General features: G+C 55.9%; 2 protein-coding genes across 3 annotated transcripts in view; one reads left to right on the top strand and one right to left on the bottom strand.

Moving 5' to 3' along the window:
* Window positions 1–2,110, bottom strand: part of PEX6 (peroxisomal biogenesis factor 6) — a 34,371-nt gene extending 32,261 nt beyond the window's left edge. For both annotated transcript variants that reach the window (XM_040413036.1, XM_040413037.1), the window contains exon 1: window positions 1,534–2,110. In XM_040413036.1, the coding sequence (XP_040268970.1) occupies window positions 1,534–2,013 (480 nt within the window). In that variant the 5' untranslated portion in view covers window positions 2,014–2,110. The remainder of the gene's footprint in view (window positions 1–1,533) is intronic.
* Window positions 2,111–3,145: 1,035 nt separating this feature from the next.
* The window catches only part of LOC120982864 (serine/threonine-protein phosphatase 2A 56 kDa regulatory subunit delta isoform-like), a gene marked incomplete at its 3' end in the record, with an annotated part of 71,386 nt that continues 58,611 nt past the window's right edge, over window positions 3,146–15,920 (top strand). Inside the window, exons 1-2 of the mRNA XM_040413038.1 lie at window positions 3,146–3,408; window positions 8,855–8,929. Coding sequence (XP_040268972.1) covers window positions 3,379–3,408; window positions 8,855–8,929 — 105 coding nt within the window. The remainder of the gene's footprint in view (window positions 3,409–8,854; window positions 8,930–15,920) is intronic.

Here is a 15,920-nt window from a genome sequence, read left to right as displayed (position 1 = left end):
CCCCTGTGGACATATCTGTATTCCTGCACACGTCTGTGGCCCCTGTGGACTGTTATGTGGACATCTCTGTATTCCTGCACACGTCTGTGGCCTGTTATGTGGACATATCTATTCCTGCACACATCTGTGGCCTGTTATGTGGACATATCTATTCCTGCACACGTCTGTGGCCCCTGTGGACAGATCTGTATTCCTGCACACGTCTGTGGCCTGTTATGTGGACATATCTATTCCTGCACACGTCTGTGGCCCCTGTGGACATATCTATTCCTGCACACGTCTGTGGCCCCTGTGGACATATCTATTCCTGCACACGTCTGTGGCCCCTGTGGACATATCTATTCCTGCACACGTCTGTGGCCCCTGTGGACATATCTATTCCTGCACACGTCTGTGGCCTGTTATGTGGACATATCTATTCCTGCACACGTCTGTGGCCCCTGTGGACATATCTATTCCTGCACACGTCTGTGGCCTGTTATGTGGACATATCTATTCCTGCACACGTCTGTGGCCCCTGTGGACATATCTATTCCTGCACACGTCTGTGGCCCCTGTGGACATATCTATTCCTGCACACGTCTGTGGCCCCTGTGGACATATCTATTCCTGCACACGTCTGTGGCCCCTGTGGACATATCTATTCCTGCACACGTCTGTGGCCCCTGTGGACATATCTATTCCTGCACACGTCTGTGGCCCCTGTGGACATATCTATTCCTGCACACGTCTGTGGCCCCTGTGGACATATCTATTCCTGCACACGTCTGTGGCCCCTGTGGACATATCTATTCCTGCACACGTCTGTGGCCCCTGTGGACATATCTATTCCTGCACACGTCTGTGGCCCCTGTGGACATATCTATTCCTGCACACGTCTGTGGCCCCTGTGGACATATCTATTCCTGCACACGTCTGTGGCCCCTGTGGACATATCTATTCCTGCACACGTCTGTGGCCCCTGTGGACATATCTATTCCTGCACACGTCTGTGGCCCCTGTGGACATATCTATTCCTGCACACGTCTGTGGCCCCTGTGGACATATCTATTCCTGCACACGTCTGTGGCCCCTGTGGACATATCTATTCCTGCACACGTCTGTGGCCCCTGTGGACATATCTATTCCTGCACACGTCTGTGGCCCCTGTGGACATATCTATTCCTGCACACGTCTGTGGCCCCTGTGGACATATCTATTCCTGCACACGTCTGTGGCCCCTGTGGACATATCTATTCCTGCACACGTCTGTGGCCTGTTATGTGGACATATCTGTTTTCCTGCACACATCTGTAGCCTGTTATGTGGACATATCTATTCCTGCACACGTCTGTGGCCCCTGTGGACATATCTATTCCTGCACACGTCTGTGGCCCCTGTGGACATATCTATTCCTGCACACGTCTGTGGCCCCTGTGGACATATCTATTCCTGCACACGTCTGTGGCCCCTGTGGACATATCTATTCCTGCACACGTCTGTGGCCCCTGTGGACTGTGATCACGGCTACTGTGACTACACAATACGTCTCACCTGAATGAGGACCTCGCTGACAGAGCTGGTGCCACAGGCGAGGTTGAAGGCGAGGGTGGCAGAGATGACGGCAGTGCGGTTTGTGGGTGCCAGGCAGGGGCTGCTCAGCAGGTGGTTGTACTTGTGCGGGTGCCCCAACCAGAGGTCTGCCGCCACTATCATCGCCAGGTGTCGCCCCCTGTCACCCTGTGCGGGCGCCTTCCTGGTGCCGCTCCTGTCAGGCGGTAGAGACACCCACACCCACTCCCGGTGGTACAGACCCATCGCCCGCAGCTGCTTCCTGCTCACCCACAGGGCTGAGCACCGATCCACGGGGCCCCCAACTTCCTGCAGCCTCCCGGTCCGAACCAATGACAGGGCATCAATAGGGGCCACACGGAGCCTCAAAGGAAGGGGGGCTCTAGCAAAACTGGAGACCAGTGGAGAATGGAGATCAGGGGCGCCCGAGGCAACGTCCAGAAACCGCAGTGAACTGTCCATAGTCACGCTGTCTGAGCAGGGGACCCCCACATGGCGTCCACAGGGTGGTGCCGCCTCCTGCTGAGCCCCCCAGGGACCCCCCTCTTCCTCCGGACCCTCCACTTTCTCCAGTGCCCCCCAGGTACCCCCCTCACCTCTCTGCCCTCCCCGGAGATCCCCCTCTTCCTCCGGACCCCCCACTTTCTCCGGTCCCTCCCAGGTGCCCCCCTCCTCCTCCTGTCCCTCCCAGGAGCCCCCCTCTTCCTCCTGTCCCCCCACTTTCTCCGGTCGCTCCCAGGTGCCCCCTTCACCTCTCTGCCCTCCCCGGAGATCCCCCTCTTCCTCCGGACCCCCCACTTTCTCCGGTCCCCCCCAGGTGCTCCCCTCACCTCTCCGCCCTCCCCGGAGATCCCCCTCTTCCTCCGGACCCCCCACTTTCTCCGGTCCCCCCCAGGTGCTCCCCTCACCTCTCCGCCCTCCCCGGAGATCCCCCTCTACCTCAGGTCCCCCCACTTTCTCCGGTCCCCCCCAGGTGCCCCCTTCACCTCTCTGCCCTCCCCGGAGATCCCCCTCTTCCTCCAGACCCCCCACTTTCTCCGGTCCCTCCCAGGTGCCCCCCTCCTCCTCCTGTCCCCCCCAGGGGCCCCCCTCACCTCTACACCCTCCCCGGGGACCCCACTCTTCTTTCTGGGGCCCCCCTCCTCGCCCCAGGCCGTCCCCCTTAACCTCTATGCGGCTGATGCGAGTGTTGGGCCCCAGGACGCCCAGGAGGGTGGGCCGGGTGTCTAGTATCAGGGCTCCGGTCGCAGGCAGCACCTCTCCCCGACGGACGAGCAGTGGTCCCCGGGGAGCGGGTGTTCTGCGGCTCGGCACTGCCAGCAGCACCCAGTCCAGCGGCGGAGGAGTGCTGAGCAGGAAGCGCCGCGGGGTCAGGGGGCCCCTCGTCCGGACAAACAGCAGAGGGCCCCCTGGGTACCGGGAATCAACCATAACAGCCACTTCCGGGATCTAATTCCAGCTGGAGGAGGCGCATACTAGTGACGTCATTGCAAAGCGTGAAGCTATGACGTCAGCAGGGCCCTACCGCGCATGGACTTTTGACGCCATTGTGGAAGATCACGTGATATGATTTGATCACGTCACAACTCCTCCGACTTCTGGATATGGCGGCTTGTACGAGGTGGAGAAAAATGGCCGCGAGGACGTGACTTGTGGGCGGGGCTTGTTGTACGACGGATTTTACCTCTGAACTAAGACGGAACGAGTGACTGTTCCCATAGCAACACGTAATGTGGAACGTCACTTCGTCGGCTGCATGACGTCACACGCCGGACGCCACTGAAAATCCGCAGAGACCTCCTGAGAGGACGAGAGACGGCAAGAGACATGCCTTATAATAAACCTAAGAAAGAGAAGGTGAGAGACGGCCCCTCATTGACACAGAGAGAGACGGCCCCGCACTGACAGAGAGAGACGGCCCCGCACTGACAGAGAGAGAGAGAGACGGCCTCTCACTGACACAGAGACGGCCCCGCACTGACAGAGAGAGACGGCCCCTCACTGACAGAGAGAGAGAGAGACGGCCCCTCACTGACAGAGAGAGAGAGAGACGGCCCCGCACTGACAGAGAGAGACGGCCCCGCACTGACAGAGAGAGAGAGAGACGGCCTCTCACTGACACAGAGAGAGACGGCCCCGCACTGACAGAGAGAGACGGCCTCTCACTGACAGAGAGAGAGAGAGACGGCCTCTCACTGACAGAGAGAGACGGCCCCTCACTGACAGAAAGAGAAAGACGGCCCCTCACTGACAGAGAGAGAGAGAGACGGCCCCTCACTGACAGAGAGAGAGAGAGAGACGGCCCCTCACTGACAGAGAGAGAGAGAGACGGCCCCTCACTGACAGAGAGAGAGAGAGAGAGACGGCCCCTCACTGACAGAGAGAGAGAGAGAGAGACGGCCCCTCACTGACAGAGAGAGAGAGAGACGGCCCCTCACTGACAGAGAGAGAGAGAGACGGCCCCTCACTGACAGAGAGAGAGAGACGGCCCCTCACTGACAGAGAGAGAGAGAGACGGCCCCTCACTGACAGAGAGAGAGAGAGACGGCCCCTCACTGACAGAGAGAGAGAGAGACGGCCCCTCACTGACAGAGAGAGAGAGAGACGGCCCCTCACTGACAGAGAGAGAGAGAGAGAGACGGCCCCTCACTGACAGAGAGAGAGAGAGACGGCCCCTCACTGACAGAGAGAGAGAGAGACGGCCCCTCACTGACAGAGAGAGAGAGAGACGGCCCCTCACTGACAGAGAGAGAGAGAGACGGCCCCTCACTGACAGAGAGAGAGAGAGAGAGACGGCCCCTCACTGACAGAGAGAGAGAGACGGCCCCTCACTGACAGAGAGAGAGAGAGACGGCCCCTCACTGACAGAGAGAGAGAGAGAGACGGCCCCTCACTGACAGAGCGAGAGAGAGACGGCCCCTCACTGACAGAGAGAGAGAGAGACGGCCTCTCACTGACAGAGAGAGAGAGAGACGGCCCCTCACTGACAGAGAGAGAGAGAGAGACGGCCCCTCACTGACAGAGAGAGAGAGAGACGGCCCCTCACTGACAGAGAGAGAGAGAGACGGCCTCTCACTGACAGAGAGAGAGAGAGACGGCCCCTCACTGACAGAGAGAGAGAGAGAGACGGCCCCTCACTGACAGAGAGAGAGAGAGACGGCCCCTCACTGACAGAGAGAGAGAGAGAGACGGCCCCTCACTGACAGAGAGAGAGAGAGACGGCCCCTCACTGACAGAGAGAGAGAGAGAGAGACGGCCCCTCACTGACAGAGAGAGAGAGACGGCCCCTCACTGACAGAGAGAGAGAGAGACGGCCCCTCACTGACAGAGAGAGAGAGAGACGGCCCCTCACTGACAGAGAGAGAGAGAGACGGCCCCTCACTGACAGAGAGAGAGAGAGACGGCCCCTCACTGACAGAGAGAGAGAGAGACGGCCCCTCACTGACAGAGAGAGAGAGAGACGGCCCCTCACTGACAGAGAGAGAGAGAGACGGCCCCTCACTGACAGAGAGAGAGAGAGACGGCCTCTCACTGACAGAGAGAGAGAGAGACGGCCCCTCACTGACAGAGAGAGAGAGAGACGGCCCCTCACTGACAGAGAGAGAGAGAGACGGCCCCTCACTGACAGAGAGAGAGAGAGACGGCCCCTCACTGACAGAGAGAGACGGCCCCTCACTGACAGAGAGAGAGAGAGACGGCCCCTCACTGACAGAGAGAGAGAGAGACGGCCCCTCACTGACAGAGAGAGAGAGAGACGGCCCCTCACTGACAGAGAGAGAGAGAGACGGCCCCTCACTGACAGAGAGAGAGAGAGACGGCCCCTCACTGACAGAGAGAGAGAGAGACGGCCCCTCACTGACAGAGAGAGAGAGAGACGGCCCCTCACTGACAGAGAGAGAGAGAGACGGCCCCTCACTGACAGAGAGAGAGAGAGACGGCCCCTCACTGACAGAGAGAGAGAGAGACGGCCCCTCACTGACAGAGAGAGAGAGAGACGGCCCCTCACTGACAGAGAGAGAGAGAGACGGCCCCTCACTGACAGAGAGAGAGAGAGACGGCCCCTCACTGACAGAGAGAGAGAGAGACGGCCCCTCACTGACAGAGAGAGAGAGAGACGGCCCCTCACTGACAGAGAGAGAGAGAGACGGCCCCTCACTGACAGAGAGAGAGAGAGACGGCCCCTCACTGACAGAGAGAGAGAGAGACGGCCCCTCACTGACAGAGAGAGAGAGAGACGGCCCCTCACTGAGAGAGAGAGAGAGAGACGGCCCCTCACTGACAGAGAGAGAGAGAGACGGCCCCTCACTGACAGAGAGAGAGAGACGGCCCCTCACCGACAGAGAGAGAGAGAGACGGCCCCTCACTGACAGAGAGAGAGAGAGACGGCCCCTCACTGACAGAGAGAGAGAGAGACGGCCCCTCACTGACAGAGAGAGAGAGAGACGGCCCCTCACTGACAGAGAGAGAGAGAGACGGCCCCTCACTGACAGAGAGAGAGAGAGACGGCCCCTCACTGACAGAGAGAGAGAGAGAGAGAGACGGCCCCTCACTGACAGAGAGAGAGAGACGGCCCCTCACTGACAGAGAGAGAGAGAGACGGCCCCTCACTGACAGAGAGAGAGAGAGACGGCCCCTCACTGACAGAGAGAGAGAGAGACGGCCCCTCACTGACAGAGAGAGAGAGAGACGGCCCCTCACTGACAGAGAGAGAGAGAGACGGCCCCTCACTGAGAGAGAGAGAGAGAGACGGCCCCTCACTGACAGAGAGAGAGAGAGACGGCCCCTCACTGACAGAGAGAGAGAGAGACGGCCCCTCACTGACAGAGAGAGAGAGACGGCCCCTCACTGACAGAGAGAGACGGCCTCTCACTGACAGAGAGAGAGAGAGACGGCCCCTCACTGACAGAGAGAGAGAGACGGCCCCTCACTGACAGAGAGAGAGAGAGAGACGGCCCCTCACTGACAGAGAGAGAGAGAGACGGCCCCTCACTGACAGAGAGAGAGAGAGACGGCCCCTCACTGACAGAGAGAGAGAGAGACGGCCCCTCACTGACAGAGAGAGAGAGAGACGGCCCCTCACTGACAGAGAGAGAGAGAGACGGCCCCGCACTGACAGAGAGAGAGAGAGACGGCCCCTCACTGACAGAGAGAGAGAGAGACGGCCCCTCACTGACAGAGAGAGAGAGACGGCCCCTCACTGACAGAGAGAGAGAGAGACGGCCCCTCACTGACAGAGAGAGAGAGAGACGGCCCCTCACTGACAGAGAGAGAGAGAGACGGCCCCTCACTGACAGAGAGAGAGAGAGACGGCCCCTCACTGACAGAGAGAGAGAGAGAGAGACGGCCCCTCACAGAGAGAGAGAGAGAGAGAGAGACGGCCCCTCACTGACAGAGAGAGAGAGAGAGAGACGGCCCCTCACTGACAGAGAGAGAGAGAGAGAGACGGCCCCTCACTGACAGAGAGAGAGACGGCGCCTCACTGACAGAGAGAGAGAGAGAGACGGCCCCTCACTGACAGAGAGAGAGAGAGAGACGGCCCCTCACTGACAGAGAGAGAGACGGCGCCTCACTGACAGAGAGAGAGAGAGAGACGGCCCCTCACTGACAGAGAGAGAGAGAGACGGCCCCTCACTGACAGAGAGAGAGAGAGAGACGGCCCCTCACTGACAGAGAGAGAGACGGCGCCTCACTGACAGAGAGAGAGAGAGAGACGGCCCCTCACTGACAGAGAGAGAGAGAGACGGCCCCTCACTGACAGAGAGAGAGAGAGAGACGGCACCTCACTGACAGAGAGACGGCCCCGCACTGACAGAGAGAGAGAGAGAGACGGCCCCTCACTGACAGAGAGAGAGAGAGAGAGACGGCCCCTCACTGACAGAGAGAGAGAGAGACGGCCCCTCACTGACAGAGAGAGAGAGAGACGGCCCCTCACTGACAGAGAGAGAGACGGCCCCTCACTGACAGAGAGAGAGAGACGGCCCCTCACTGACAGAGAGAGAGAGACGGCCCCTCACTGACAGAGAGAGAGACGGCCCCTCACTGACAGAGAGAGAGACGGCCCCTCACTGACAGAGAGAGAGACGGCCCCTCACTGACAGAGAGAGAGAGAGACGGCCCCTCACTGACAGAGAGAGAGAGACGGCCCCCCACTGACAGAGAGAGAGAGAGACGGCCCCTCACTGACAGAGAGAGAGAGAGACGGCCCCTCACTGACAGAGAGAGAGAGAGACGGCCCCTCACTGACAGAGAGAGAGAGAGACGGCCCCTCACTGACAGAGAGAGAGAGAGACGGCCCCTCACTGACAGAGAGAGAGAGAGACGGCCCCTCACTGACAGAGAGAGAGAGAGACGGCCCCTCACTGACAGAGAGAGAGAGAGACGGCCCCTCACTGACAGAGAGAGAGAGAGACGGCCCCTCACTGACAGAGAGAGAGAGAGACGGCCCCTCACTGACAGAGAGAGAGAGAGACGGCCCCTCACTGACAGAGAGAGAGAGAGACGGCCCCTCACTGACAGAGAGACGGCCCCTCACTGACAGAGAGACGGCCCCTCATTGACAGAGAGACGGCCCCTCACTGACAGAGAGACGGCCCCTCACTGACAGAGAGACGGCCCCTCACTGACAGAGAGACGGCCCCTCACTGACAGAGAGACGGCCCCTCACTGACAGAGAGACGGCCCCTCACTGACAGAGAGACGGCCCCTCACTGACAGAGAGACGGCCCCTCACTGACAGAGAGACGGCCCCTCACTGACAGAGAGACGGCCCCTCACTGACAGAGAGACGGCCCCTCACTGACAGAGAGACGGCCCCTCACTGACAGAGAGACGGCCCCTCACTGACAGAGAGACGGCCCCTCACTGACAGAGAGACGGCCCCTCACTGACAGAGAGACGGCCCCTCACTGACAGAGAGACGGCCCCTCACTGACAGAGAGACGGCCCCTCACTGACAGAGAGACGGCCCCTCACTGACAGAGAGACGGCCCCTCACTGACAGAGAGACGGCCCCTCACTGACAGAGAGACGGCCCCTCACTGACAGAGAGACGGCCCCTCACTGACAGAGCGACGGCCCCTCACTGACAGAGAGACGGCCCCTCACTGACAGAGAGACGGCCCCTCACTGACAGAGAGACGGCCCCTCACTGACAGAGAGACGGCCCCTCACTGACAGAGAGACGGCCCCTCACTGACAGAGAGAGAGAGAGACGGCCCCGCACTGACAGAGACCACAGTGAATCCAGAGATAAACTGACTGCTGTGCTCAGAGACCGCTGAGTGACGCTCCTTTTTCTGGGCAGGAGCCGGTGAAGGTCTCCGCAGGGAGAGGGTCCGTGAAGAACGGGAAAGATGCCGGAGGGGCTGCAGCGGAGGAGGTGAGTTTGCCTTCTTCTGGCCTGTCTTGGTGGTCACTCCTTGATGTCATAGTGCTCTGTGGGGATCATGTGACTGATGTCACCACATGTGCTCCAATGAGGTCACCCCCCAGAATCATGTCCTTGTGAGAGGTGGGAGTAACCCTGTAAAGACACTGCAGAATTATAAGCAATCGGGGGTGTTCCCATGTAATACCTTTGGATTCCCAGATAAGGACCCAAGAGGAGAACACCTTCCCGAGTAATGATGTGCAGATTCGGACCCAGCACAGGGAATGGCGCGCTCTCTGAGAGGATCGGTCAGGCTGCTGCGCTCGCTCCCCAGGGTCCGGAAACGCATAGAAACTCGCGCTCTGCTGGGCCGTCTATAAGATTATTTATTAAAAACATCCGAAAAACAATAGAAATAAATGAGGATTGTACTGAGTCCGCTCCTTGTCTTCTGGATGTCTCTGTACTTTGTTCTCTTTCACTCCACTTGAGTCCGTTCTTCGTCTTCTGGATGTCTCTGTACTTTGTTCTCTTTCACTCCACTTGAGTCCGTTCTTCATCTTCTGGATGTCTCTGTACTTTGTTCTCTTTCACTCCACTTGAGTCCGTTCTTCGTCTTCTGGATGTCTCTGTACTTTGTTCTCTTTCACTCCACTTGAGTCCGTTCCTCGTCTTCTGGATGTCTCTGTACTTTGTTCTCTTTCACTCCACTTGAGTCCGTTCTTCGTCTTCTGGATGTCTCTGTACTTTGTTCTCTTTCACTCCACTTGAGTCCGTTCCTCATCTACTGGATGTCTCTATACTTTGTTCTCTTTCACTCCACTTGAGTCCGTTCCTCGTCTTCTGGATGTCTCTATACTTTGTTCTCTTTCACTCCACTTGAGTCCGTTCTTTGTCTTCTGGATGTCTCTGTACTTTGTTCTCTTTCACTCCACTTGAGTCCGTTCTTCGTCTTCTGGATGTCTCTGTACTTTGTTCTCTTTCACTCCACTTGAGTCCGTTCCTCGTCTTCTGGATGTCTCTGTACTTTGTTCTCTTTCACTCCACTTGAGTCCGTTCTTCGTCTTCTGGATGTCTCTGTACTTTGTTCTCTTTCACTCCACTTGAGTCCGTTCCTCGTCTTCTGGATGTCTCTGTACTTTGTTCTCTTTCACTCCACTTGAGTCCGTTCCTCGTCTTCTGGATGTCTCTATACTTTGTTCTCTTTCACTCCACTTGAGTCCGTTCTTCGTCTTCTGGATGTCTCTGTACTTTGTTCTCTTTCACTCCACTTGAGTCCGTTCTTCGTCTTCTGGATGTCTCTGTACTTTGTTCTCTTTCACTCCACTTGAGTCCGTTCCTCGTCTTCTGGATGTCTCTGTACTTTGTTCTCTTTCACTCCACTTGAGTCCGTTCCTCGTCTTCTGGATGTCTCTGTACTTTGTTCTCTTTCACTCCACTTGAGTCCGTTCTTCGTCTTCTGGATGTCTCTGTACTTTGTTCTCTTTCACTCCACTTGAGTCCGTTCTTCGTCTTCTGGATGTCTCTGTACTTTGTTCTCTTTCACTCCACTTGAGTCCGTTCTTCGTCTTCTGGATGTCTCTGTACTTTGTTCTCTTTCACTCCACTTGAGTCCGTTCCTCGTCTTTTGGATGTCTCTGTACTTTGTTCTCTTTCACTCCACTTGAGTCCGTTCTTCGTCTTCTGGATGTCTCTGTACTTTGTTCTCTTTCACTCCACTTGAGTCCGTTCCTCGTCTTCTGGATGTCTCTATACTTTGTTCTCTTTCACTCCACTTGAGTCCGTTCCTCGTCTTCTGGATGTCTCTATACTTTGTTCTCTTTCACTCCACTTGAGTCCGTTGTTCGTCTTCTGGATGTCTTTGTAGTTTGATCTGTTTCAGTCCACTTCACGTCTTTTGGATGTACTTTGTTCTCTTTCACTCTTTGTACTAGGGTTGTCTTGGGTATCGAAATTTCGATACCCAATTGATACTTTTATACCAGTATCAGTTTGGTACTGGGATTTCCATATTTTTTTATACTGGGCTGTGCTGCTGCGCAGTCTAGTATCACAGAACATGAGCGCGCTGCTGTCAGCGCGCCATGTTCCCTCAGCAGCACAGGGGAGAAGGAGTCTCTCTCTCCCTCCCCCTGTGCCGCGTTGCCAATGAGGAGAGAGACGCGGAGGAGGGGCGGGCGCCCTGCGCCACCAATGAAAATTAAAGGATAACTGTCACATTTAGACCCTAATTTAAATTTTCATATATGTAGTTAGTAATAACATGATATTCCAGAATCAGTTACTATTAGACTGACTTACCCCATAGTTACTAAGATTCAGCCCTTAGCAACCAGTCTGCATAAAACTGCAATTTCACTATTCAGTTAAGATGGCCGCCACTGCCCTCACCCTGAGGCTAATCCCGCCTGCCCTCACTAGCCCCCCAAAAGTGTCAGTAACCAGAGCCCTCCCCCTAAAGGGTTAATCTCCTGCAGCACAAAGGGGTCCTCTTACCACATGTTGCTTTCATTTATACACTGAGCAGACGGCAGATCTCCCTTCCCTGCTCTGCGCTGCTCCAACTCTGCATTCTTCAGCTCTGCTGAGTGAGGGAGCGTCTGCCAAGTGCAGGGACAGGGAGAAGTGCACACAGCCCAGGCACTGTTATCAGCTGCTGGGGAGGACCTGGCTTTAGTCATTTACTTACAGTCCCTGGCTGTCAGTAATGTGACCTTGCACGCAGCGTGCTTCTGCGTCCTCCGTCCTTCATCAGATAGACGGACCATGCCTAGCAACCCTATTGTAAGCACAGGTAAAAGCAGGCAGTACAGGGATCATAAATGTGGAATTAAGGGGTAATTGAATACACAGTGAAAAGTGGAAATAGGGCCATCAGGGAGATATTAATCACCACAATCCAATACTCCAAAAAAAATAATAATACGACAGTTATACTTTAAGGTCTAATACAAATACAGGAGGCGGTGCCCAGCCTTTATGACAGGAAGCTGCGATCGGTGGTAGTTAACCCCTCAGGTGATCGCAGCTCCCTGTCAGAGGCAGGGTGTCGGCTGTGTGATTCTGCGACGACACACCCACCTCCTGTATTAAACGTTAATAATCATTGGTGGCACAGTGCGCCCTCCCCAGCATTAAAAACATTGGTGGCACAGTGCGCCCTCCCCAGTATTAAAAACATTGGTGGCACAGTGCGCCCTCCCCAGTATTATAATCATTGGTGGCAGTGGCCACAGTGTCCCCTCCCCTTCTCCTCATTGGTGGCAGTGGCAGCTTCTGATCGGAGCCCCAGCAGTGTAATCCCGGGGCTCCGATCGGTTACCATGGCAGCCAGGACGCTACTGAAGCCCTGGCTGCCATGGTCAGCTCCCTGCTGCTGTGTGTACTATACACAGGACAGCAGGGAGAGTGTGAAGTCCTAGTCACCACAATAGATCTCTATCAGACACTACTGAAGCCCTGGCTGCCATGGTAACATCCCTGCTACTGTGTGTACTATGCACAGGGCAGCAGGGAGAGTGTGAGGTCCTATTCACCCTGATAGAGCTCTATCAGACACTACTGAAGCCCTGGCTGCCATGGTAACCTCCCTGCTGCTGTGTGCACTATGCACAGGACAGCAGGGACAGTGTGAGGTCCTATTCACCCTCATAGAGCTCTATCAGACACTACTGAAGCCCTGGCTGCCATGGTAACCTCCCTGCTGCTGTGTGTACTATGCACAGGACAGCAGGGACAGTGTGAGGTCCTAGTCACCCTGACAGAGCTCTATAAGACACTACTGAAGCCCTGGCTGCCATGGTAACATCCCTGCTGCTGTGTGTACTATGCACAGGACAGCAGGGACAGTGTGAGGTCCTATTCACCCTGATAGAGCTCTATCAGACACTACTGAAGCCCTGGCTGCCATGGTCAGCTCCCTGCTGCTGTGTGTACTATGCACAGGACAGCAGGGACAGTGTGAGGTCCTAGTCGACCTGGTAGAGCTCTATCAGACTCTACTGAAGCCCTGGCTGCCATGGTAACCTCCCTGCTGCTGTGTGTACTATGCACAGGACAGCAGGGACAGTGTGAGGTCCTGGTCACCACAATAGATCTCTATCAGACACTACTGAAGCCCTGGCTGCCATGGTCAGCTCCCTGCTGCTGTGTGTACTATGCACAGGACAGCAGCGAGAGTGTGAGGTCCTATTCACCCTGATAGAGCTCTATCAGACACTACTGAAGCCCTGGCTGCAATGGTCAGCTCCCTGCTGCTGTGTGTACTATGCACAGGACAGCAGGAAGAGTGTGAGGGCCTAGTCACCCTGACAGAGCTCTGTCAGACTCTACTGAAGCCCTGGCTGCCATGGTAACATCCCTGCTGCTGTGTGTACTATGCACAGGACAGCAGGGAGAGTGTGAGGTCCTATTCACCCTATAGAGCTCTATCAGACACTACTGAAGCCCTGGCTGCCATGGTAACATCCCTGCTGCTGTGTGTACTATGCACAGGGCAGCAGGGAGAGTGTGAGGTCCTATTCACCCTGATAGATCTCTATCAGACTCTACTGAAGCCCTGGCTGCCATGGTAACATCCCTGCTGCTGTGTGTACTATGCACAGGACAGCAGGGAGAGTGTGAGGTCCTAGTCACCCTGATAGAGCTCTATCAGACACTACTGAAGCCCTGGCTGCCATGGTAACATCCCTGCTACTGTGTGTACTATGCACAGGGCAGCAGGGAGAGTGTGAGGTCCTATTCACCCTGATAGATCTCTATCAGACACTACTGAAGCCCTGGCTGCCATGGTAACCTCCCTGCTTCTGTGTGTACTATGCACAGGACAGCAGGGAGAGTGTGAGGTCCTAGTCACCCTGATAGATCTCTATCAGACACTACTGAAGCCCTGGCTGCCATGGTAACCTCCCTGCTGCTGTGTGCACTATGCACAGGACAGCAGGGAGAGTGTGAGGTCCTATTCACACTGATAGATCTCTATCAGACACTACTGAAGCCCTGGCTGCCATGGTAACATCCCTGCTGCTGTGTGTACTATGCACAGGACAGCAGGGAGAGTGGGAGGTCCTATTCACCCTGATAGATCTCTATCAGACACTACTGAAGCCCTGGCTGCCATGGTAATCTCCCTGCTGCTGTGTGTACTATGCACAGGACAGCAGGGACAGTGTGAGGTCCTAGTCACCACAATAGAGCTCTATCAGACACTACTGAAGCCCTGGCTGCCATGGTAACATCCCTGCTGCTGTGTGTACTATGCACAGGACAGCAGGGAGAGTGTGAGGTCCTAGTCACCCTGATAGAGCTCTATCCAACTCTACTGAAGCCCTGGCTGCCATGGTCAGCTCCCTGCTTCTGTGTGTACTATGCACAGGGCAGCAGGGAGAGTGTGAGGTCCTATTCACACTGATAGATCTCTATCAGACACTACTGAAGCCCTGGCTGCCATGGTAACATCCCTGCTGCTGTGTGTACTATGCACAGGGCAGCAGGGAGAGTGTGAGGTCCTATTCACCCTGATAGATCTCTATCAGACACTACTGAAGCCCTGGTTGCCATGGTAACATCCCTGCTGCTGTGTGTACTATGCACAGGGCAGCAGGGACAGTGTGAGGTCCTAGTCACCACAATAGAGCTCTATCAGACACTACTGAAGCCCTGGCTGCCATAGTCAGCTCCCTGCTGCTGTGTGTACTATGCACAGGGCAGCAGGGAGAGTGTGAGGTCCTATTCACCCTGATAGAGCTCTATCAGACACTACTGAAGCCCTGGCTGCCATGGTAAGCTCCCTGCTGCTGTGTGTACTATGCACAGAACAGCAGGGAGAGTGTGAGGTCCTATTCACCCTGATAGAGCTCTATCAGACACTACTGAAGCCCTGGCTGCTATGGTAACATCCCTGCTGCTGTGTGTACTATGCACAGGGCAGCAGGGAGAGTGTGAGGTCCTAGTCACCACAATAGAGCTCTATCAGACTCTACTGAAGCCCTGGCAGCCATGGTAACATCCCTGCTGCTGTGTGCACTATGCACAGGACAGCAGGGAGAGTGTGAGGTCCTAGTCACCACAATAGATCTCTATCAGACACTACTGAAGCCCTGGCTGCCATGGTAACATCCCTGCTGCTGTGTGTACTATGCACAGGGCAGCAGGGAGAGTGTGAGGTCCTAGTCACCACAATAGATCTCTATCAGACACTACTGAAGCCCTGGCTGCCATGGTAACCTCCCTGCTGCTGTGTGTACTATGCACAGGACAGCAGGGACAGTGTGAGGTCCTATTCACCATAATAGAGCTCTATCAGACTCTACTGAAGCCCTGGCTGCCATGGTAACCTCCCTGCTGCTGTGTGTACTATGCACAGGGCAGCAGGGAGAGTGTGAGGTCCTAGTCACCACAATAGAGATCTATCAGACACTACTGAAGCCCTGGCTGCCATGGTAACCTCCCTGCTGCTGTGTGTACTATGCACAGGACAGCAGGGAGAGTGTGAGGTCCTATTCACCCTGATAGAGCTCTATCAGACACTACTGAAGCCCTGGCTGCTATGGTAACATCCCTGCTGCTGTGTGTACTATGCACAGGGCAGCAGGGAGAGTGTGAGGTCCTAGTCACCACAATAGAGATCTATCAGACACTACTGAAGCCCTGGCTGCCATGGTAACCTCCCTGCTGCTGTGTGTACTATGCACAGGACAGCAGGGAGAGTGTGAGGTCCTATTCACCCTGATAGAGCTCTATCAGACACTACTGAAGCCCTGGCTGCCATGGTAACCTCCCTGCTGCTGTGTGTACTATGCACAGGGCAGCAGGGAGAGTGTGAGGTCCTATTCACCCTGATAGAGCTCTATCAGACACTACTGAAGCCCTGGCTGCCATGGTAACCTCCCTGCTGCTGTGTGTACTATGCACAGGACAGCAGGGAGAGTGTGAGGTCCTATTCACCCTGATAGAGCTCTATCAGACTCTACTGAAGCCCTGGCTGCCATGGTAACCTCCC

The sequence above is a fragment of the Bufo bufo genome, assembly GCF_905171765.1.
Source record: "Bufo bufo chromosome 4 unlocalized genomic scaffold, aBufBuf1.1 SUPER_4_unloc_3, whole genome shotgun sequence".
Classification (NCBI taxonomy): domain Eukaryota; kingdom Metazoa; phylum Chordata; class Amphibia; order Anura; family Bufonidae; genus Bufo; species Bufo bufo.
The sequence above is the reverse complement of the archived record's forward strand: the minus strand, read 5'-3'. Positions and strand labels throughout refer to the sequence as shown.